The sequence below is a fragment of the Heterodontus francisci genome, chromosome 13 (genome assembly GCF_036365525.1).
Source record: "Heterodontus francisci isolate sHetFra1 chromosome 13, sHetFra1.hap1, whole genome shotgun sequence".
NCBI classification, from domain to species: Eukaryota; Metazoa; Chordata; class Chondrichthyes; order Heterodontiformes; family Heterodontidae; genus Heterodontus; species Heterodontus francisci.
Window position 1 is genome coordinate 26,634,248 of NC_090383.1, and position 22,688 is coordinate 26,656,935.

The 22,688-nt window shown below is 45.3% G+C and overlaps 1 protein-coding gene across 1 annotated transcript; it reads right to left on the reverse strand.

The window, feature by feature from the left end:
• Positions 1–2,071: 2,071 nt before the first annotated feature.
• LOC137376698 (cystatin-like) lies at positions 2,072–7,687 on the reverse strand. Its single transcript, XM_068045673.1, has 5 exons — positions 7,654–7,687; positions 6,742–6,923; positions 4,850–4,927; positions 3,330–3,446; positions 2,072–2,152 (listed from the first exon to the last, which is right to left on the reverse strand). Exons 1-5 carry the CDS (start codon positions 7,685–7,687, stop codon positions 2,072–2,074), a joined length of 492 nt encoding a protein of 163 aa, XP_067901774.1.
• Positions 7,688–22,688: the final 15,001 nt, after the last annotated feature.

A 22,688-nucleotide genomic window follows, 5' to 3' on the forward strand; every position in this document is an offset into this window, starting at 1 on the left:
TGAGGTCAGACGTGAGGATGTTCACTGATCATTGTACAATGCTCAGTACCATTTATAACTTCTCAGACACTGAAGCAGTCCGTGCCCGCGAGCAGCAAGACCTGGACAACATCCAGGCTTGGGCTGATGAGTGGCAAGTAACATTTGTGCCACACAAGTGCCAGGCAATGACCATCTCAAACAAGAGAGAATCCAATCATCTCTCCTTGGTGTTCAATGGCATTACTATCACTGACTCTCCTACCATCAACATCCTGGGAGTTACCATTGTCCAGAACTTAACCGGACCAGTCACATAAATGCTGTGGCTACAAGAGCAGGTCAGAGGCTGGGAATTCTGTGACAAGTAACTCACCTCCTGACTCCCAAAAGCCTGTCCACCATCTACAAGGCACAATCAGAAATGTGATGTAATACTATCCACTTACCTGGATGGGTGCAGCTCCAACTACACTCAAGAAGCTCAACACCATCCAGGACAAAGCAACCCGCTTGATCAGCACCCCATCCACCACTTTAAACATTCACTCCCTTCACCACTGACGCACAGTGGCAGTACTGCGTACCATCTACAAGATGCACTGCAGCAACTCACCAAGGCTCCTCCAACAGCACCTTCCAAACCCACGACCTCTACCACCTAGAAGAACAAGGGCAGCAGATGCATGGGAACATCATCACCTGCAAGTTCTCCTCCAAGCCACACACCATCCTGACTTGGAACTATATGGCCGTTGCTTCACTGTCACTGGGTCAAAATCCTGGAACTCCTTTCCTAACAGCACTGTGGTGTACCTGCACCAGATGGACTGCAGCGGTTCACGAAGGCGGCTCATCACCACCTTCTCAAGGGCAATTAGGGATGGGCAATAAATGCTGGCACAGCCAGCGATGCCCACATCCCATGAATGAATGAAAAAAAGGCCATTCAAGCATAGTAAATTTTCTACGCTTTAATGGCAATAATTGGCTCCTGAAACTGCTACTTCCAACATTCCATAGTGCGATCACAACTTGTCCATCACAGTGGAGGCAAAAGCACCTTGTACCCTCTGAAGAGCCCAGTGATACATCCCTGCTGTGTTTGTACCACTGCTTCTCTCTCAGGTTTCAGAACTGGAAGCTGTAGCAAAATGCACAGACAGATCCACATCAAAAATGTAAATATGTTGACAGTAAGTTTTCTAGGATTAAAGAAAGCTCCTCCTCAGAGACCACCCAATAATATCCTGAAAATGGTTTTCCTTCCTAGTTTTGAGTTGAGGGTATACAAAATCAGTATTGAATCAAATGTCTTTTTTACATTTTAAAATTGAGCATTACTTCTGGTTCTTGCTACAATTGGTGAACATTACAAGCAGATTCTACTTTTTTTTAGATTTTATTGTCTGATGCATTTTTAAATGTTTTTAGTCTAAAAAGGAGTTAAATTGCATGGTTGAGAGTAAAACTCAACTAAATCCTGTTTAAATGTGCCTTATTTTTATTGCAGGTTTCCTTTAGTCAACTTAAATTCCAAAGAAAAATAACAAAATACTGTAAATGCTAACAATCACCAAAAAAAACAGAAAACACTCAGCAAGTCAGACAGAATGTGTAAAGAAAGTGCTGATGCGAGAGCAGAGAGCACAACTCTAATTTCACGATATCTAGTCCACCCCTGCCACTGAGAAAAAACATATCTTTAGCTCGTAGTGAGCAAAGGCACTCAACTACAGGGGACCCGATCTTGAATAGGTAAATATAATAGCACTTCAAATTGGAAGCTGGAATTTTATTCCTTGACTGGTTCTTACCTACTTAAAGGATATTGGTGCCATCTTCATAAAGAGCGCTGATAGAAGCTGTATATTTGTTAGTAAGAGTTAGGCAGTGTTCAGGACAAATAAGAAAAGCATTTGCTTGGGAAAATGTTTATTGCATTTTTAACTGTAATCAAGATGCCAATGCTTCATGAATAACCAACATTGCATGAGAGCTGGACAAGAGCACAATAGGAACTACATGGGGAGCTTTACACTATAACATTGTTACCATCAAAAGTACTTTAGTTGATGAGGAATTCTGCTGTTCACTCCTCAAGCAAGCAGGCGTAGTTTAAAAGAAACTTTTCAGGAACCCAAGGGCGATCATACACCTGAAAATCACAGCCCTGAAAGGAAAGAAAAACATTTGCAAAACGTTTTGAAATGTGAAATATAACATTGTTGCTGATAAATCCAAATTATAACACTAGCGATGTTAACACTCTGAGAACTAAAATATGTAATATCTACTTTGTGTTGTTTCTCAGTAATCAACCTTTGACTTAATACTCCAGAAACACACTGAGTGGAATTTCTTGCTCTCCCCCCCCGCATCGCGTTTGGGGGCAGGGGGAGCATGTAATCGGGCAGGATGGTGGCTGGCGGGGACCACAGCACCTTCCCGCCTCCACATAAATTAAGTCTGAGGCGGGGAGGCCAGTAAACAGCCTGTCGGCCCTGCTGCCAATTGAGACCCTTAAGTGGGCAATTAATACCCAATTATGGGCCTCATCCCACTGCTGCTGGAAGTAGCCCAGCAGCCGGAGGGCCTGTCACCGCACGGGGAGCACGTCAAGCAAACCTGTGCGGGTTGCTTGCAGGTCCGGGAGGTGGGGGAGGGGGGTCCCTCTTTAAAAGGAACAGTGGTGGAATGAGGGACCCGGCATCGGGAAGGAGACGGCCCACTAACAGCCACATTTCTGCCGTTGCTGCCAACCCCTCTACACCCTGTCCCGCGGCCCACACCCCGCGAAACCCCTCCCACTGAGACTTATCCGTGGCCTGGTTCCAGAGCCTTAGTTGAAAGCTGTACCTGCAGCTGCCACCGCCTCTGCCGTGGCGCAGCTCAGTTAAAGAGCTGCCGCCCTCTGATTGGCCTTCCCCAGAGGAGGCGACACAAGGCTCTTGTGGCGCTTTTACTGGTGGTCAAGACCCCAGTCGCCCAGATAAAATGTTGTAATTTTATCTTCTTTTTGGCAAGCGTGACATGAAGGCCCTAAATGTCGACTATAGCACTTGGGAGTCACTAACTGGTGAAAGAGGGAAATGGCGACACATCCTGTGGACTGGTGTGCGCTACCACGATGACCAGTTGCTACAGCAGCTTGGCAACAGGCGCCAACATCAAAAACAACAACCCACAACGTCATTTGGCAGCTTCAGGTGCAGCACTTGTGGCAGAAACTCCTTCTCAGGATTGGCCTTCACAGCCATCAGCAAAGATGCGCCGAGAAGACACCCCATTTAAATGGGTTGTTTGCTGCATGTCCATCATCTTCCGTAGATGGAAGAATGCCAACCAACCATCCTCTTATCAAAGTGAGGGATATCATTGCTGGGAATGGTAACATCTTTCCCACTTTTCTCAACACTTGCTAGACAGGTATGAACAGACCCAACAATGTGCGACTCTTGGAGATGCTGCAGCAATGTGAATTTTTTTTACTGTTTAAACCAGCCAACATAAGGGCTGGGATTTTGTGGGCTCCCCCCCCCCCCCCACCGCACAAAGGAGGGGTCAGAGATGGGGGTGGCACAGAGTATCATGAAAGGTGGCGGGGAGAGGGGGCACGGAAGACCCGTCACCTCCCTGTCACCACCCTGTCACCAAGTGATCTTCCCAGGGGCGGGGGGGAGAACTCCACCACACTAGGAGGTCGCCTTGTAACACAAGACAATCGCCCTGCAGGCTTGGGGGGGGGGGGGGGGGGTCCCTCCTCTGTGGGCAATCTGTGGCCCATGGAGGACCCTCAGCGGGAACCAGTTTACCCCCCCAGGACCCTCCTTTCCCCTGGACTGCACAACCACCCTCCATCCCACTCGTCAGGGCCTTCCAGACTGACCCCAGCGACCCCATTTCACTGACCTCTTGTCTGGGCTTCCAGTGCTGGGTCTGCCTCCTGGTGGCACTGCTGATACTGCTGAGCTGCCTGCCCTCTGATTGGCCGGGAGCTCCTGGAGGCGGGATCCCCGTCTTTAAAGGGACCGGGACCGGCTCGTGAAACGTTGATTTAAATGATTGCTCTGGGGAGAAGGGGTGTGAAAAGGCTGACCCCGCCTTTTTGGCCTGGTGTCGGGAACCCCGCCTCCAACACAAAATCCAGACCAATGACTTTTCTAACTGACATTTCCAATTCGTATCGAGTTGTGGATATCTGTGCTTAGGATCCTCTGCAAACTGGATTGAGACTATTCATATAGGTTAGGGCTCTCACATCCTTTACAGGAAAGAGATTTTATCCCACTGCTCTGATTTGATTGAAATCTGGGTCAACATATGGTGCCACTCATCCTCTCAATTCACTTCGTTAATCCTTCAATGAGGACATCATTGTCAACCAGTGCGTTTTTTATTTAGTTCACTGCGTGTATTAGGAGACCTGGTGCTACCAAAAATAAACTGCTCCGGATAGAGTATAATGACCCTACATACTACTCACACTAAAATATATATTATCCATTGCATTATATGCAATCTCAATCAAATTGTCTGGGGATGGGGGTTACGTTTATAAGCTGGGAAACCTGTGCAATTGATTTCTTTATCATCTGCATTGCAGTGGTTGTCAGCAGTGCTCAGCTGCAGTCACTTCTCAAGCCCAGCCGCCACAAACCTCCACCCCTACCACCATCAAACTTCTTAGCACAGGCTGGGTAACTTCCAAAAAACCAATAAAATGACCCTGATGTAGAAGATTAACTGGGACAGGATCAGGAGTGCATTTTTGTCGCGGGTGCAAGTCCCAGCATGTCGGAAATGCATGTACAACAAAAATCTGAGCCCCTGCTCAATGTGGTTTGTAATACTGGAAAACGTTTCTTACTTTCATTGTGTTTGGCAATGATCCTTTCCCTTGAAATTCAATCTTCGCCGATAAATAATATTTCAATCCAGCAACAACCTGATAGCAGTAAACACATTGAACATTAGCCAACTTTACAAATTTAATCTTTTAATCTTAATGGATCAATAACACTACTGTATTATTAAATCTTCTGATAAGTTCAAATTAGCCCAAAGAATCATAATGAATATTGCAACTGATAGTGTTCTTCAGTAATTGAAAATGATAATGATAAACCGAGGCCTGAATCGTGTGGATTAGGTTCTTCAGGATGTTTGAAAATGACCTTTGTATTGTTCCTGGAATATGTTTGGTGTTGTGCAACAACAAGAACTTGCATTTATATAGTGCCTTTAGCATAGTAAAATATTCCAATACTCCTCACAGATGCATTATCAAACAGGAATTGACATGGACCAAAGAAGGAGATATTAGGTTAAATGCCAAATGCTTGATCAAAGAGGTAGATTTTAAGCAGTATCTTAAAGGAGGAGGAGGAGAGAGGTAAAGAGGCAAAGAGGTTTGGGGAGGGAATTCCAGAGCTTAGGCACTAACCGGCTGAAGGAAATTGGAAAGGAACAAAGAGCTCTTGTAGGACTGGAGGAGGTTACAGAGATAGGGAAGAGTGAGGCCAGGGTGGGATTTGAACAAGGAGATGAGAATTTTAAAATTGAGCTAAAAATGTACAAACTACCAAATTGGGTCTCTTTAGGACTTCAGAGAATCCGAACCTGGATGAATCTGGTTAATAACAAAGTCTAAGTTTCTAGGGATAAGTACTGACAAACATAGAAGAGGCAACAATATAACAGGTTAAAGATAAAAACCCGCATATTGTCTATTATGTCTTCAGGATGTCAGAATGTGCATTACAGCCAACAAATTGATTTAAAGTGTAGTCACTGTTGTCATGTAGGAAACACAGTAAGCATTTTGTGCACATCAGGATCCAACAAACAGCAATGAGATAAATGACGAGCTAATCTGTAATTATGTTGATCTTGTTGGCCAAGACACCAAGAGAATTTCTTTGAATAATATCTTGGGATCATTCACATTCACCTATACAGGCAGGCAGAGTTTGGTTTAATATCTCATCAGAAAGTGCAGCACTGCCTCAATTTGTTGGTTTGAACCCACAACTGCCTACTTCAGAGGTGACAGTACTAAGGTAACATTTGTTATTTACATTTAAGCTGCATTAGCCTCACCTTGTATCAGCCTGGATTTTACTCAATTACCATGAAGGGACATTTCCAGTTATCTGTAGTTATTTACCATCCTCACAAGATTAAATAAATTGAGACTAATTCTTAGTAACATTAATCCTTAGGGCTACTGGTTTACGGTAATAAAGTCAAATATAAGACAATGACATTGATAGATGACATTCCCAGATTTTTACTCGTGGTTTGGGCATTGTTTTCTGACATTCTGTCCCTTTTCCGTGAAAATGGAAACCAGTAGCTCCTGCTAATCATGTATGGACTGTTGAAGGGAGTGAACTCAATGTGGTTCCATGCTTTTCCATGATGTGCCCATACAGAGGATCCAAGTCAGCACATTATTACCTTAAGCCTAGCAGACTTAAGACTTGTACAGTGGACTTTCTGGCATCCAAAAATAATTAATCATTTCAGTTCTGGAGAATTCTAGTCTCAGTGAAAGTTTGGGACTAGCATTGTCACAGCTTTCAAGGAATTTTCATAAACCTTGGAAAATTGTTGGTTGACTCCAGCCTATGCTTACTAAGGAGGATAAGGAAAGTCCCTCGTACTAAACATCCCCACACATCCCCATACTGGCTGAAGTAAGCAGAAAGAGAGAAATAGATAAATAATAGATGTAGGCATGGCCCACTGCACTGTTACCTGCACTTCAGCTTTCGTTATTTGGACTAAATTAAGGATGGCGTTCAATTCCTCACTGACATTTTCAACAGCAAACATAGCAGCACTTTGAACACCTGAATCATTCACCTCCGCTTTCACACGCTGACCAATAGGACTTTCGTTGGGAGGTGCTGAGGCCGAGGTTGAGGTGAAGAAAGCAGCTGAAAGAAGGGCGCACACACAGAGCCAGATACCTGCCATCTCTCACTCTGTATACAACAAGTGACTGAAGAGATACACTGGGAGCCAGCTTTTTATTCTGTTTCCTGAGAAGGATGGTATTATGTTAATCATTCAATAAGCATGTTTAGTAATTATCCCCAACCTTTCCTACAAATTTACAAATTAGCTAAGGACAAAAACATATTAAACATCTAAAGTTAAGTACCCCAGTATTATTGTATTAAACCTAACTTCTTTATAATTCCTTTAACAATCATAGATTTTGAAATAGGCTATTTAGAAAATCCTCAGTAGGAAGCCTCCCATTATCCTTTTCATGCTGGGGGACAAGTACAATTAGGAGCCATAAAGAACATAATAGATCACTTTTCTATCTCCATCACATTGACTTTGATGACGCCACTTCCCACACCATAGCTTCGAAATTGTTCTTTTTCTCAGCTAAGGTTTCTCTTCCATAGAATTGACCCTTGATCATGTCCACCCCTTTTAGGCAACTCATGATTGTATTGAAGGAAACTGATCACCTTTGCACTGTTTGTATTTTTTGACTTGATGCTGTTTTAAACTGTTTGGGAATGTATTTTTTACAGATTTTTATGAATAAAGTATATTTTGGAAATAAAAAAATGTCCACCCCTTTTACGGGGCCTCTGTTCTTGTGAACTCCTCCTGCTCTCATAACAGCAGTGTCCTTTTTATCCTCACCTGCCACCTCATTCTCCAGATCAACTTCTGTCATTTCCATCACCTGCGATTCCAGCACATTTTCCCTTCCTCTGACCTCTTTGGCTCTCTGGTGGTGTCCTTCAACCACCCCTACTTTCAGCTATTCTTCCTCTGGCACCTTCCTCTTTCATTCTTCCTTTTTCATTACCGCCTCCCACACTGATGGCCAGGGCCCCAAACACTCCTTCTTCTAATAAAAAGCATTCACTGCTTTTGGTGTTGTTTTCTCTAAAGCAGGGAGACCAAATGCAGATTCGGTGACCCCTTTGATAATCACCTTCTTTCTGTACAAAGTATGAACCTGAGCTGTCTGTGGCTCACCACATTAACTCCCCCTTCCATACTCACTCTGGCCTTTCTGTCTTTGGCCTCTTAAAGACCTCCAATCAAGTCCAGTGCAGGCTTCAGGAAGTGAACAAAGATTGTCTGAGATCCATTGCCTCACACATGGGTGGCTTCTTGGCAAATTGCGGCTGCATTGCTTCCCCCACCTTCTTGATTTTGTATCCACTGATATTAATGGGTGCAAAGCCAGTGGCAATGCATGCTTATATCTTCCTTGTGTGCCAGCCATTGCTGGTGGCATGGATTCTCAGGAAATGTTGCCCAGTATGTCACCTTTCTCCTGAGTACTCTGCAGCTCTCTCATCTGAACATTGAGTTTAGGAACTTCAGATCTTAGCTACCTCCTTCATTTTCTTTGGAGCAGGAGTGCTTGTGATGTGGTGCGAGGCTGTCAGTATAAAGGGAGTATAGAAGTTGAGGGGTGGAAAAGAAGGAAATGCGATAATATTTGGGGTGTAAACCCAGTATTGTATTTTCTTCAACAGATTTACCACTGGAAATGTATTTGAATTATTATTATACCTGTTGGTGTTAGTGCTAAGAATCCACCTAATTTTCCTCAGGACACCTTCATTATACATTCATGGCAGGTTCACCTTCTATGTGGGCTATGCTGGCAAGGCCAGCATTTGTTGCCCATCCCTAATTTCCCTCGACAACTAAGTGGCTCGCTAGGCCATTTCAGAGGGCAGTCAACCACTTTGCTGTGGGTCTGGAATCACATGTAGGCCATACTGGGTAAAGACAGCAGATTTCCTTTCCTATAGGACATTAGTGAACCAGTTGGGTTTTACAACAATCATTGATAGTTTCATGGTACCATTACTGAGACTGGCTTTCAATTCCAGACTCTTATTAATTAATTGAATTTAAATTCCACCAGCTGCCATGGTGGGATTTGAACCCGTCTTCCCAAGGCATTAGCCTGGGCCTCTGGATTACTAGTTCAGTAACTTTACCACTACGCCATCATCTCCCCTAAAATCATATACTTTGGTCCTGCGATTTACAGAGAGGTGGGGAGGGTGCGAGGAAGACCAAAAGTGGTCAAAGGACCCAGCAAGGCCAGAAAGGCAGAGATCCTGCTGAACTTAACGGGAAAGCAGAAGACAACCTGGCAATTGGGATGAGGGAGATCGGCAATCAGTAGGCAGGAGAGAGGCTGCAATCCAGAGGAGGCAGAGAGGCCACAATCAGGAAGGGGGAAGAGAGATCAACCAGAGGGGAAGCTGGCAATCCAGGCTGGGGGAAGCCAAAGGCTTCCTTGAGGGGCCAGGGGAGCACTCCTATTCTCCTGGCCCACAAGATGTGCTGAAAAAGTAATTTACCTTGTGGAGCCAACCGCTTCCACCGCCCTTTCTTTGCTGGGTTTACTAACCCCTGGGAAACCCATGCAGCAACAATCAATTTTAAACTGGGCTCCCTGTTTCTATATGGTGATTTACTTGTGGTGGACTGCTCAACTTTAATCTAATGGGGGCAATTTTTCTGTCTGCGATTTCCCCCTGCACCCCTCCATAAGTTATGAACAAGAAAAGGGAGAGTGCCCCTTTTGCAGGTGACACGCAATTCTGTGAGCCACACAGACGGGAGCGCATAAATGAACCTTTAAAAGAGATCAAAATGTTGTCACAACGAGGGGTAAGTGGTGGTAATTGAGCAGCAGTTTGAAGATATATGAAGGGTTCACAGTATATTATGATGACAGATTATATGTGCTGTGGGAGTTGAAAGGACAAAAAAAGATGAATGGTGTGACCAGTTTAACCGGGGAAGTGGGGGGTGGGGAATCGAGCGAACAACCAGGTCTCAAAAAGTGGGTCAGGAATTTTAATGTTTAAACAAAAACTAGGTGCCTCAGATTTTAGCATCCATTTGGATTTAACAGCTGTGGGCTGGGTTTCCCAGGACTGGAGAAGCCCAATAGCAGAAGGGAGGCAAGGAATGCCAGATGTAGCAATACTTGTGGGCCAGAAGGAGCAGGTGTTCTTCCCCCAGTCCTTCAAACTTACCTGCTGTGATTGGCCTCCTTCCCCACAATCAGCTGACACCCCTACGAGGTGATCTACAGCTCCCCCCACTGTCACCCAATCTCTCTTTCCCCTCCAACCCTGCAATCTCTCCCTCCCTCCTCTCTAATCCCAGGCTGTGGTCTCCTCCCACAGGCCTTCCCCACCTGATAACTATCCAGCCTTTCAGCTGGCCAACTGCCAAGTGGAAAATGGAGAAGAAAAATTCAGCAGGACCTCCGCTCTGCCCATATTTCCAGGTTTCCCAGCTGCTAAAATTTGCCTTGCTCCCTCCCTGTAAATATTGGGGCCATCAGTCTTGTTTGGTCACAAACTGTAAAAGCCCATGTTTCTGCTCCATATGTGAAGTCAGGGGTAAAAAATAGTTGAACAATATGAACTTGGTTGCTAGTTGGATTCTTGTCTTCCATATGTTCTCGCCAAGAGATCAAATGAAGGAGAGATAAGTCTGAAAATAGAGATCACCAGAAGTGTTATGCGATCTTCCAGATGCAAGGTTCTAATAGAGAGTGTTAATGGTGCTAGGAGTATGCCTTGGCTATTATTGTGTCAGCTGTGGCTCAGTGGGTAGTACTCTTATTGTTGAGTCATGAAGTTTGGGGTCCAAGTCCCACTCCAGGGCCTGAGCCTAAAAATCAAAGCCCCATCTGTCTGCTTGGATAGATGTAGAAGATCCCATGGCATGATATTGAAGAGCAGGGGAGTTATCCCCAGTGACGTGGCCAATATTTATCCCTGAATCAACATCACAAAAAACAGATTATCTGGTTAATTTCGCATTGCTGTGTGCAAATAGGCTGCCGCATTTCCGACATTACAACAGTAACTACACTTCATTGGCTGTTAAGCACTTTGAGATGTCTGGTGATTGTGAAAAGTACCTTATCAATGCAATTCTTTCTTTCAACAAACGAAATCCTGCAGAGTTCATTAGGGTGTGAATGGCCATGCTAGTGCAGCCTGCCAATCATAAATTTTAGGTCATTGTTCACTCCCACAATATTGTATGATTTGGATCAGGATCAATTCATAAGTGGACAACATCTTCAGGTCAAAAGATGGTATGCTTGCTCTTTGCAATAGCCACGGATCCATATTTATAGACATACGCCATTCCTACTTGGGCCTATCAGTGGAAACCTGTCTTTCACATCTCCATTTCACTACAGAGACAGTGATTGAGCTATGTCATCTGCTATTGACTGACTTACAGACAACATCGAGGACTGGATTGGCTTTTCCTGAAGTTCCCGAGGTCACCGAGATACTAAGCTTCTATACATCAGCAACTATCCAGGTCACCGCAAGGGACATCATCAAGATAAGCGATTCTGTAGTTCAATCCCGATTATGTAAGAGTGTGGGCATTATGTATAGAACCTATCTGATCTTTAGGACTTGGAATAGCAACCCCCAATGATTACATCAATAAAAAGGAGCTCCACTCCTTCCCATAGGTGGTTTCTGATACTATTTACTATTATCCAATGAGCACCCAGATGGCTTGGTACCTGCATTATTGAAAGTTATTGGGAATCCACGACTCCCCTTTGCAGTTGTGGCCGATAACCCTAATTAGAAATAAAAACAGAAAATGCTGGAAATACTCGGCAAGTTTGGGAGTATCTGTAGAAAGAGAAACAGATTTAACATTTCAGATCTATAACCTCTCATTAGAATTGGTAACAGTTCAAAATGTAGTAGGTTTTGAGCAAGTGAAAGGGGGGAGGGTGGGAAAAAGAACAAAAAGGAAAGTCTGTGATAGTGTGGAAGGCAGGAGAGATTAAAAGACAAAAGGATTATTGGTACAGGGCCAAAGGGAGTGATAATGGGACAAGTAAAGAAACAAAAGATGTGTCTAGAGGAGGTGTGAAAGGCAGGATCCTGAATAGCTGCCATCTGAAAGCAAAGAAAAAGAAAAAAAGGGAGAAAAAGATACAGCAAAGAAAAAGGAAACAAAATAGGGGGCAGGCATTACGATTTAAAATGATTGAATCCAGAAGACTCTAAAGTGCCCAGTCGAAAGATAAGGTTCTATTCCTTGAGCTTGTGTTGAGCTTCATTAGAACACTGCAGCAGGCCAAGGACAGAGAGGTCAGTGTGGGAAAAAGGTGAAGAAATAAAATGACAGGCGACAGGAAGCTTGGGGTCGTGCTTGAGGACTGAATGGAGGTGTTCCGCAAAGCAGTCACCCAATATGTGTTTGGTTTCCCCAATATAGTGGACACCACATCGTAAGCAGTGAATACAGTATACTAAATTGAAAGCAGTACAAGTGAATCACTGTTTCACCTGGAAGGAGTGTTTGGGGGCCTTGGACAGTGATAAGGGAGGAGATAAAAGGGCAGGTGTTGCATCTCCTGCACTTGCATGGGAAGGTGCCGTGGGAAGGTGAGAGGTTGTTGTGGGTGACTGAAGAGTGAACCAGCATGTCGCAGAGAGAATCGTGCCATTGGAATGATGAAAGGGTGGGGAAGATATGTTTAGTGGTGGCAGGACCATCGAGGTGGCGGAAATGGTGGAGGTTGATCCATTGAATACAAAGGCTAATGGCTGGAAAATGAGGACAAGGAGAATCCTATCATGGTTCTCAGAGAGAGGGGAAGGTGTGAGAGCAGAATTGCATGAAATGGAACAGACACGGTCGAGGGCCCTGTCAACCATGGCTGTGGGGGCCGGGGGGGATTCTTTGGTTGAGGATAAAGGAAGCGCTAGTATAGAATGTTGCATCTTCAGAACAGATGTGGCAAAGATAGAGAAACTAGAAGAATGGGATAGAGTCCTTACAGGAATTGTGGTGTGAGGAAGTGTAGTCAAGATAGCTGTGGGAGACAGAAGGCTTGTAGTGAATATTGGTTGATAACCTATCCCCAGACATGGAGAAAGAGAAGTCAAGGAAGGAAAGGGAAGAGTCGGAGATGGACCATGTTAAGGTGAGAGAAGGGTGGAACTTGGATTCAAAGTCGATTAAATTTTCCAGTTCAAGGCGAGAGCAGGAAACGGCACCAAAGCAGACATCAATGTATTGGAAAAAGAGGTGAAGGAAGGGGCTTGAGTAGGACCGGAGCAAAGAAAGTTCCACATATTCCACAAAAAAGGCAGGCAAGCTAGGAGCCATGTGGGTACCCATAGAAACATATTTTTTTGGAGGAAGTGAGTGGAGTTGTTTAATGTGAGAACAAGTTCAGCCAGGCTGGGGAAGGTGGTGGTAGATGGGGACTAGTTGGGCTTCTGTTCCAGGAAGAAGTTGTCAGCCCTCAGACCATCCTGGTGGGCGATGAAGGTGTAGAGGGGTTGGATATCCAGGGTGAAAAGGAGACAGTGAGGGCCAGGAAACTGGAAACTGTTGAACCCTAGTTAGAACATCTCATATTGCTGTACAGCACAGATACAATGTAGCTGATGCCAGCACCAGAATCAATGTCGGGCTCATCACAGGAATGTTCCATTACTTGGACCCATGACCATAACCTTAATTTTGCAATGTCAGGGAAATCGGGGCTTTAGTCTTTAATAGTTCATTACAAATGCTCTTTTGTGGTCTTTACTGCAACTAACTGCACTTGTCCCCCAGCATGAAAAGGATAATGGGAGGCTCCTCATTGAGGATTTGCTAAAGTGCCCTATTTAAAAACGTAGACTTGTTAAAAGAATTGTAAAGGGGTCATGTTTAATACAATAATCGCTGGGTATTTATCTTGTGCTTAATATTAAGCAGTTGAAAACAGATATTTAGATAGTGTTCAAAATGCTTTTAAGAGTTTAATTTCTGGGAACAATTGGAGATATTTTACAGCAAGCATCTCAGAGCAATTAGATAATGATGTCCTTCTCAGGGAACAGCTTATCTGTTCAGTAACTCATTGTGTGGGGAGTAAAAGATGGTTGGTACCTGGTTCTGTATGTCTGCCCTTCTCACTGCTACCTTCTTCACTTTGATCATATTGCCAGCCACCCTATGGGTGTTGATATAACTGATCCAGGGGTTCAAAACTCTAAAATATTCAAAGTTTAAAAAATAAGAAACAGTGCAGTGGCCCTGCTTGCACTTATCAATCCATCTATATATTCTACATATTTGAAATAATGTTGTTTGGAGAGGCCAATCCCTAGGGATCCTCTTTACCCTCCTTGGGAGACATTTTTTCAAGTTCCATCATTGATCCATTTACTAACAATTTTCTGCAGTTTATGGAGATGCCTTGAAACAAAGTCATACAAGTGCAACACTGATTATTACAACTTTTCAGGCTGTAACCAGGGCTTTAACTGTGACAATGCAGTTCTTCAGAACTGAAACCATTCATTCTTTTATTTCTGGCACTCTGTCAGAAAGCCTATCTCCCTAGCCTTAAGTTTGTTTAGGATAATGGAGGCAGCAGCTTAATAGCATGCAACACCCTTGTATCCATTTGAAAAATGAAAAATAAATAAATTGAAATGTTGTGGAGAATAAAGACAGCAAAGGCCTAGCATTTTCCTCTGTATCATGGAACTTATTGCAAATCTTCTCTGTCAAGCAGATAGTTAAAAATAATATGTGCAGTGAAAGAAATATTGCACAAGTGGCAGATCTAGTCACACGACGGGTAATGCACAGTATGATTATGGATATGATTGCAAGGGACACACCGAAAGGGCCATTCCTTACTGTTGGACTTATCCTTACTCCAACTGATAATGAATAGACGTGTCTAGTCAGAGCTGTAATAGTTGAACTAATGCCACACCAACTGTCGCTGTGCTGCAGTTCATTGCTCCCTGTCTATCATTTAGTCCTTAAGTACTTTTCTAACACATAGGACTGAATTTTACCAGCCCTTCGACGCCGTGGGTTGCGGCAGGGGGATCGGTAAAATTCTGTGGGGAGAGGCCCACCTTGAACCCTGACGTCGAGAAGGGCCCACCACATAATACCAGCGTACCCCATTACCATATTCAAAACGGTACTTACCTCTGCAGATTATGCAGCCCGCCACCTCTCGATACACACTTCCGGATTTTATGTTGAACGGGCGGACATCATGTGCTGTCCCGTTCTCAAACAGAAAAGCCGGTGGGTCATCATGTGTGCAGGAAGTGTATCCATCTGCAGCTACTGGCTACCTGCCTTACGGAGCTGGAGCTGCAGGTGGATTCACTGTGGAGCATCCGCAATGCTGAGGATGTCGTGGATAGCACATTTAGCGAAGTGATCACACCGCAAGTAATGGCTGAACAGGCAGAAAAGGGACGAATGACCACCAGGTGGAGTAGTAGGCGCAGGCAGGTAGTGCAGGAGTCCACCTTGGCTATCCCCCTCTCAAACAGATATATCACTTTGAATACTGTTGGGGGTCGGGGGGGGGGGGATGGCCTCCCAGGGGAAAGCAGCAACAGCCAAGTTCATGGCACCACGGATGTCTCTGCTGCATGGGAGGGGAGGAAAAAGAGTGGGAGAGCCATAGTGATAGGAGATTCAATTATAAGGGGAACAGACAGGCATTTCTGTGGCCACAAATTAGACTCCAGGAAGGTACATTACCTCCCTGGTGCTAGGGTCAAAGATGTCTTGGAGTGGCTGCAGGACATTCTGAAGGGGGAGGGTGAACAGCCAGTGATCGTGGTACATGTCGGTACCAATGACATAGGTAGAAAAAGGGATGAGGTCCTGCAAGATGAATTTAAGGAGTTAGGAGCTAAATTAAAAGGCGGGATCTCAATGGTAATAATCTCAGGATTACTTCCTGTGCCACATGTTAGTGAGTATAGGAACAGGAGAATAGACCAGATGAATAAATGGCTGAAGAAATGGTGCAGGAGGGAGGGATTTAGATTCCTAGGACATCGGGACCAGTTCTGAGGCAGGTGGGACTGGTACAAGCCGGACGGGTTACACCCAGGCAGGTCTGGAACTGATGTTCTCGCAGTGGGGTTTGCTAGTGCTGTTGGGGAGGATTTAAAGTAGAATGACAGGGGGATGGGTACCTGAGCAGGGAGACTGAGGAGGAGGAAACAAGGATAGAAACAAAAGACAGGAAACAAAAAGGCAAAGGTGGGAGGCATAGAAGTCAAGGGCAAGAAACAAATAGGGCCATCGTGCGAAATAATGCTAAGATAACTAAGAATGTTAAAAAGACAAGCCTAAATGCATTGTGTCTCAATGCGTGGAGTATTCACATTAAGGTAGGTGAATTAACCATGCAAATAGATGTAAATGGATACAATATAGTTGCGATTACAGAGACATGGCTACAGGGGGACCAAGGATGGGAACTGAACATCCAGGGGTATTCAATATTTAGAAAGGACAGGCAAAAAGGGAAAGGAGGTGGAGTAGTGTTGTTAGTAAAAGAGTAAATCAATACAATAGTGAGGAAGGATATTAGCTCAGGGCATCCTGATGTGGAATCTGTATGGGTGGAGCTAAGAAACACCAAGGGGCAGAAAACGTTGGTGGGGATTATATATAGACCCTTAAACAGCAGTGGTGATGTAGAGGATGGCATTAAACAGAAAATTAGAGACACATGCAATAAAGGTGCAACTGTAATTATGGGTGAGTTTGATCTACATATAGATCGGGCAAACCAAATTAGCAATAATACTGCAGAGGAAGAATTCCTGGAGTGTGTATGTGATGGTTGTTTGGACCAATACATTGAGGAACCAACTAGAGAACAGGCCATCCTAGACTGGGTATTGTGTAATGAGAAAGGATTAGTTAACAATCTTGTTGTGCGGGGTCCCTTGGGGAAGAGCGACCATAACATGATAGAATTCTTCATTAAGCTGGAGAGTGAGAGAGTTGATTCTGAGACTAGGGTCCTGAATCTAATTAAAGGAAACAATGAAGGTATGAGGTGCAAGTTGGCTATGATAGATTGGGGAACGTTACTTAAAGGGTTGACAGTGGATAGGCAATGGCTAGCATTTAAAGAGCGCATGGATGAATTACAAAAATTGTTCATTCCTGTCTGGTGCAAAAATAAACAAGAAGGGCGGCACAGTGGCGCAGTGGTTAGCACCGCAGCCTCACAGCTCCAGGGACCCGGGTTCGATTCCGGGTACTGCCTGTGTGGAGTTTGCAAGTTCTCCCTGTGTCTGCGTGGGTTTTCTCCGGGTGCTCCGGTTTCCTCCCACAAGCCAAAAGACTTGCAGGTTGACAGGTAAATTGGCCATTATAAATTGTCACTAGTATAGGTAGGTGGTAGGGAAATATAGGGACAGGTGGGGATGTTTGGTAGGAATATGGGATTTAGTGTAGGATTAGTATAAATGGGTGGTTGATGTTCGGCACAGACTAGGTGGGCCGAAGGGCCTGTTTCAGTGCTGTATCTCTAATCTAATCTAATCTAAAGAAGGATGGCTCAACTGTGGCTTATGAAAGAAATTAGGGATTGTATTAGATCCAAGGAGGAGAAATATAAAATGGCCAGAACAAGCAGCAAACCTGAGGATTGGGAGCAGTTTAGAATTCAGCAAAGGAGGACCAAGGGATTGATTAAGAAGGGGAAAATGGACTATGAGAGTAAACTTGCAGAGAACATAAAAACTGACTGTAAAAGCTTCTATAGATATGTGAAGAGAAAAAGATTAGTGAAAACAAATGTGGGTCCCTTACAGTCAGAAACAGGGGAATTTATGATGGGACACAAAGAAATGGCAGACCAATGAAATACATTGGTTCTGTCTTCACAAAGGAGGACATAAATTACCTCCCAGAAATGTTGGGGAACATAGGGTCTTGTGAGAAGGAGGAACTGTATGAAATCAGAGTGAGTAAGGAAATGGTGCTAGGGAAATTGACGGGATCGAAAGCCAATAACACCCCAGGGCCTGATAATCAACATCCTAGAGTACTTAAGGAAGTGGCCCAAGAAATAATAGGTGCATTGCTGGTCATTTTTCAAAACTCTATAGACTCTGGAACAGTTCCAATGGATTGGAGAGTAGTAATGTTACGCCACTATTTAAAAAAGGAGGTAGAGAGAAAATAGGGAATTATAAACTGGTTAGCCTGGCATCAGTAGTGGGGAAAATGCTGGAGTCCATTATAAAAGATGTAATAGCAGAGCACTTGGAAAACAGTGACAGGATCCGACAAAGTCAACATGGATTTACGAAAGGGAAATCATGCTTGACAAATCTACTGGAATTTTTGACGATGTAACTAGTAAAATAGATAAGGGAGAACCCTTAGATGTGGTGTATTTGGACTTTCAGAAGGCTTTCGATAAGGGCCCACATAAGAGATTAGCATGCAAAATTAAAGCATATGGGATTGGAGGCAAGGTACTGACATGGATAGAGAACTGGTTGACAGACAGGAAACAAAGAGTAGGAATAAATGGGTCTTTTTCCGAGTGGCAGGCAGTGACTAGTGGGGTACCACAGGGATCAGTGCTAGGACCCCAGCTATTCACAATATATGTTAATGATATAGATGAGGGAATTAAATGTTATATATCCAAGTTTGCAGACGACACAAAGCTGGGTGGGAGTGGGAGGAGGATGCAGAGAGGCTCCAGTGCGATGTGGACAGGTTGAGTGAGTGGGCAAATACATGGCAGATGCCGTATAATGTGGATAAATGTGAGGTTATCCACTTTTGTGGAAAAAAAGCAGATTATTATCTGAACAGCGATAGATTGGGAAAGGGGAGGTGCAGCGAGACTTGGGTGGCCTTGTGCACCAGTCGATGAAAGTAAGAATGAAGGTGCAGCAGGCAGTTAAAAAGGCAAATGGTATGTAGGCCTTAATAGCAAGAGGATTCAATTACAGGAGCAAGGATGTCTTCCTGCAATTATACAAGGCCTTGGTGAGACCACATCTGGAGTATTGTGTGCAGTTTTAGTCTCCTTATCTGAGGAAGGATGTTCTTGATATGGAGGGATTGCAGCGAAGGTTCACCAGACTGATTCCTGGGATGGCAGGACTGACGTATGAAGAGAGATTGGGTCGATTAGGCTTCTATTCGCTAGAGTTTAGAAGAATGAGAGGGGATCTCATAGAAACCTACAAAATTCTGACAGGACTGGACAGACTGGATGCATCCCGACAGTGGGGGAGTCCAGGACCAGGGACCACAGTCTAAGGATAAGGGGTAAGCCATTTAGGACTGAGATGAGGAGGGATTTCTTCATCCAGAGAGTGGAGAACCTGTGGAATTCTCTACCACGGAAAGCAGTTGAGGCCAAATCATTAAATATATTCAAGAAAGAGTCAGATATAGTTCTTAGGGCTAAAGGGATCAAGGGATACGGTGAGAAAGCGGGAATAGGGAGTTTGGATGATCAGCCATGATTGTATTGAATGGCGGAGCGGGCTCGAGGGGCTGAATGGCCTACTCCTGCTCCTATTTTTCTATGTTTCTATCAGAGGCAGAAGTTTTCGCTAGCGATGGTAAGTTCAGATATTCAGGGGTTTCACTCTGCATACTCCAAGGGAGAAGGGAGGGTGATATTCAGGGGTCTCACTCTGCATTCTATAATGGAGGAGGGAGGGGGGGTGTGATTACTGGATGGAAAGCATGAAGGGAGGTACAATGTAGCCTCCCTCCATTAACAGTGTATGCTCTGTGTTTATTTGTGTGTGTGAAGGCACAATGGCACTCTAGTCACCCTATGTGTGGGTAGGGTGCCAGAAAGGGTAGGAACGTTGAGGTTATATGGATGGTGGGGGCAATCGATGCAGCTGGTAGGATCTTGATGTGGTCATGCTGTGCCACTCTGAGTGTTGGCCAAGATGGGCGATGCCATGCCAAGCCATATAGTTGATCCATGAAAGACCTGATGTACCCGTCAACACCCATCCCTGCCCTGTTTGGAACCTTCGAATAAATGAAGGGTTCAACTTTATTTATCACATGGTAGTAGGTATGGCTTATCCTACATTGTGTGATCCTCTGCACCCTAGGATCCGTATAGGCCAGAGCCAAAATCAACAGGTGTGGTCCACATAAAGGCCCCCGGCCGTGAGCAGCAGCCCCCAAGGGGAGCTCACTATTACAGTTGCCGTGCATCTACAGGCCTCACATGACATGCCATCGGATGTCAGAGCACCAGTTTCAGAGGCGATTGTGCATGTAGAGAGTGTGGTGACATGTCTCCGTGCCCTGCTCAACAACTTGCAGCTCATGGGTTTCTGTAGTCATCCTATGCCTGTGGCCCTCATAGTGGCACCAGTTCTTAAGCTTGATGCCTGTGCAGCATTTCAGGGGCTCACCGCAGACCTTTGTGGGGTCACACAGTCAGCAGGGAGGTCACCAATGCCCTGCACCAGAAGGCCAGTGAGTATGTTCGCTTCAGGATGGACTGTTCCAGCCAGGCCCAAGGGCCATCGGTCTCGGCACCATTGCCGGAGAACTATAGGTTTTAGGGTTCATAGACTGCACTCATGTAGCCATCAGGCCTTGTGCCAGGCTACCACCTGCAGATCTTGCAATTAAAGGAATCCTCTCAATCGAGGTGCAGCTGGTAAGTAATCACTGGAGATGCTTCATGCAAATCTGTGCCCGCTTCTCAGGCAGCTACCATGACACCTGTTTCCTGCACCAGACCCAGCTGCCACTGCTTTTCAGTGAACTGGCTCAGATGGAGGGGTGGCGTCTTGGAGACAAGGGCTATCCCTTGCAGACATGGCTCCTGACACCATTGAGAGACCCCACCACTGCTGCAGAGGAGAGATACAATGCCAGCCACTGAGCTACAAGAGCCACCATTGAGTAGGCGATCAGCATGCTGAAACAGCGTTTCCAATGTCTGGATAGGGTGAGCCCCGTACTAGGGGCCGAAAAGGCCAGCTCCTTTCTTTGCTGTTTGCTGTGCTCGGCACAACTACGCACCCATTAGGGGGCAGGCTTGGCATGATGAGGAGAGACGTCAACAGGGATTCCTCCTCGGGCCATGAAGACGCTGAGGACCTACAATATGAAAGGTGCATGGGAAGGCAGACGGCACCCAGGCTCTGCATGCAGGGCTAGCAGTGAGTTAGGGATGTACGGCAGTGGCTTATCAGACAAAAGCTGTCTGCTCCATCGGAACCGGCATGAGCTCTGCAAGCCACACATCACCCTCGCTCACCTGCTGTGCACCAGTCCACATCTGCAGCATCCCTGTGTAAACCATTAGAGGCAGCAGCTGACTGAGCCAATGTCCATGTCGCTGTATCCTTGGAGACGCTCATGAGTAATGGTGGCATGGCAATGATATTATTGCATATGTTGGCTCTCCTGAAGGGACAACAGTGCAAAGGGATGTGACATTGGCACTACATGCTGGCACACATCATTCACACAGGGAAAAGGACACACATGTTGGTGAGGAACATTTAGTGAAAGACGTATTTACATTGCTGTGACAGCCGTGCATTCCCATTTGTGTCAGTGTGTTCTTTGTAAACGCTTGCGAGTGCCCCTTCTCGTTGCAACCTCTGTGCTAGCAGCCTGACTGGAGGAAGGCTTCTGATCTGATTGCCCTTTGGCTGTGGATGACTTTGGCACTCGTACCCTGTGCACATGAGTTCTAGAGGGCCCTGGCTGGTTGGGGGAGTGTTCATTCATCCTCTTCCAGCATTGGACCCTTTGATTCTGGATAGCGCCACAGGTACTCACCCCCTCTGCCATCTCCAGCCAGATGGCCTTGTTCAGGTGGGAGGGCCTCTTCTTACCACCTCTGGTGAAAAGGACCTCCCACCTTGCCCACACAGCCTGGAGGAGAGTAAGCAGGGAGGCTTCGCTGAACTGTGGGGCCACTCCAGAGCACCCCTCTGCCATCCTCGGCTTTTGATGTGGTCCTTTAAATGCAGAGGTGACTCCACCATGTAACTGCTCTAACTTCTGGCTGCAAGGTTTGTCTTGCACATGTTTGAAAACCAATGCAGGACTAGTGAGGAAGTCTGTGCTGTTGTCATGGTTTTTCAACTATTACACATCGACACATTAGATTAGATTAGATTAGAGATACAGCACTGAAACAGGCCCTTCGGCCCACCGAGTCTGTGCCGAACATCAACCACCCATTTATACTAATCCTATACTAATCCCATATTCCTACCAAACATCCCCACCTGTTCCTATATTTCCCTACCACCTACCTATACTAGTGACAATTTATAATGGCCAATTTACCTATCAACCTGCAAGTCTTTTGGCTTGTGGGAGGAAACCGGAGCACCCGGAGAAAACCCACGCAGACACAGGGAGAACTTACAAACTCCACACAGGCAGTACCCGGAATCGAACCCGGGTCCCTGGAGCTGCGAGGCTGCGGTGCTAACCACTGCGCCACATGTTCACCAACACTTTGCTTCTGCAGCAGCTGATCATATTTATTGGTGTAATATTTCTAGTTGGCAACGCAGCTAGAATATTAACATATGTTCCTGTTTTTCTAACAAAGATCGTTTAATTACAGTTACATTTATGGGTGGCACAGTGGTGCAGTGGTTAGCACTGCAGCCTCACAGCTCCAGGGACCCGGGTTCAATTCTGGGTACTGCCTGTGCGGAGTTTGCAAGTTCTCCCTGTGTCTGCGTGGGTTTCTGCCGGGTGCTCCGGTTTCCTCCCACAGCCAAAGACTTGCAGGTTGATAGGTAAATTGGCCATTGTAAATTGCCCCTAGTGTAGCTAGGTGGTAGGAGAATGGTGGGGATGTGGTA

Excerpts from the sequence above, each read along its gene's own strand:
- LOC137376698 (XM_068045673.1), bottom strand. The coding sequence starts at position 7,687 with ATGACAGAAGTTGATCTGGAGAATGAGGTGGCAG. Across the intron at positions 3,447-4,849 it reads CATTGCCAAACACAATGAAA|CATCTCCAAGAGTCGCACAT; the intron begins GTAAGAAACGTT and ends ACATTGCTGCAG. Across the intron at positions 2,153-3,329 it reads CTCACTTTGATAAGAGGATG|GGCTGTGATTTTCAGGTGTA; the intron begins GTTGGTTGGCAT and ends CTTTCCTTTCAG.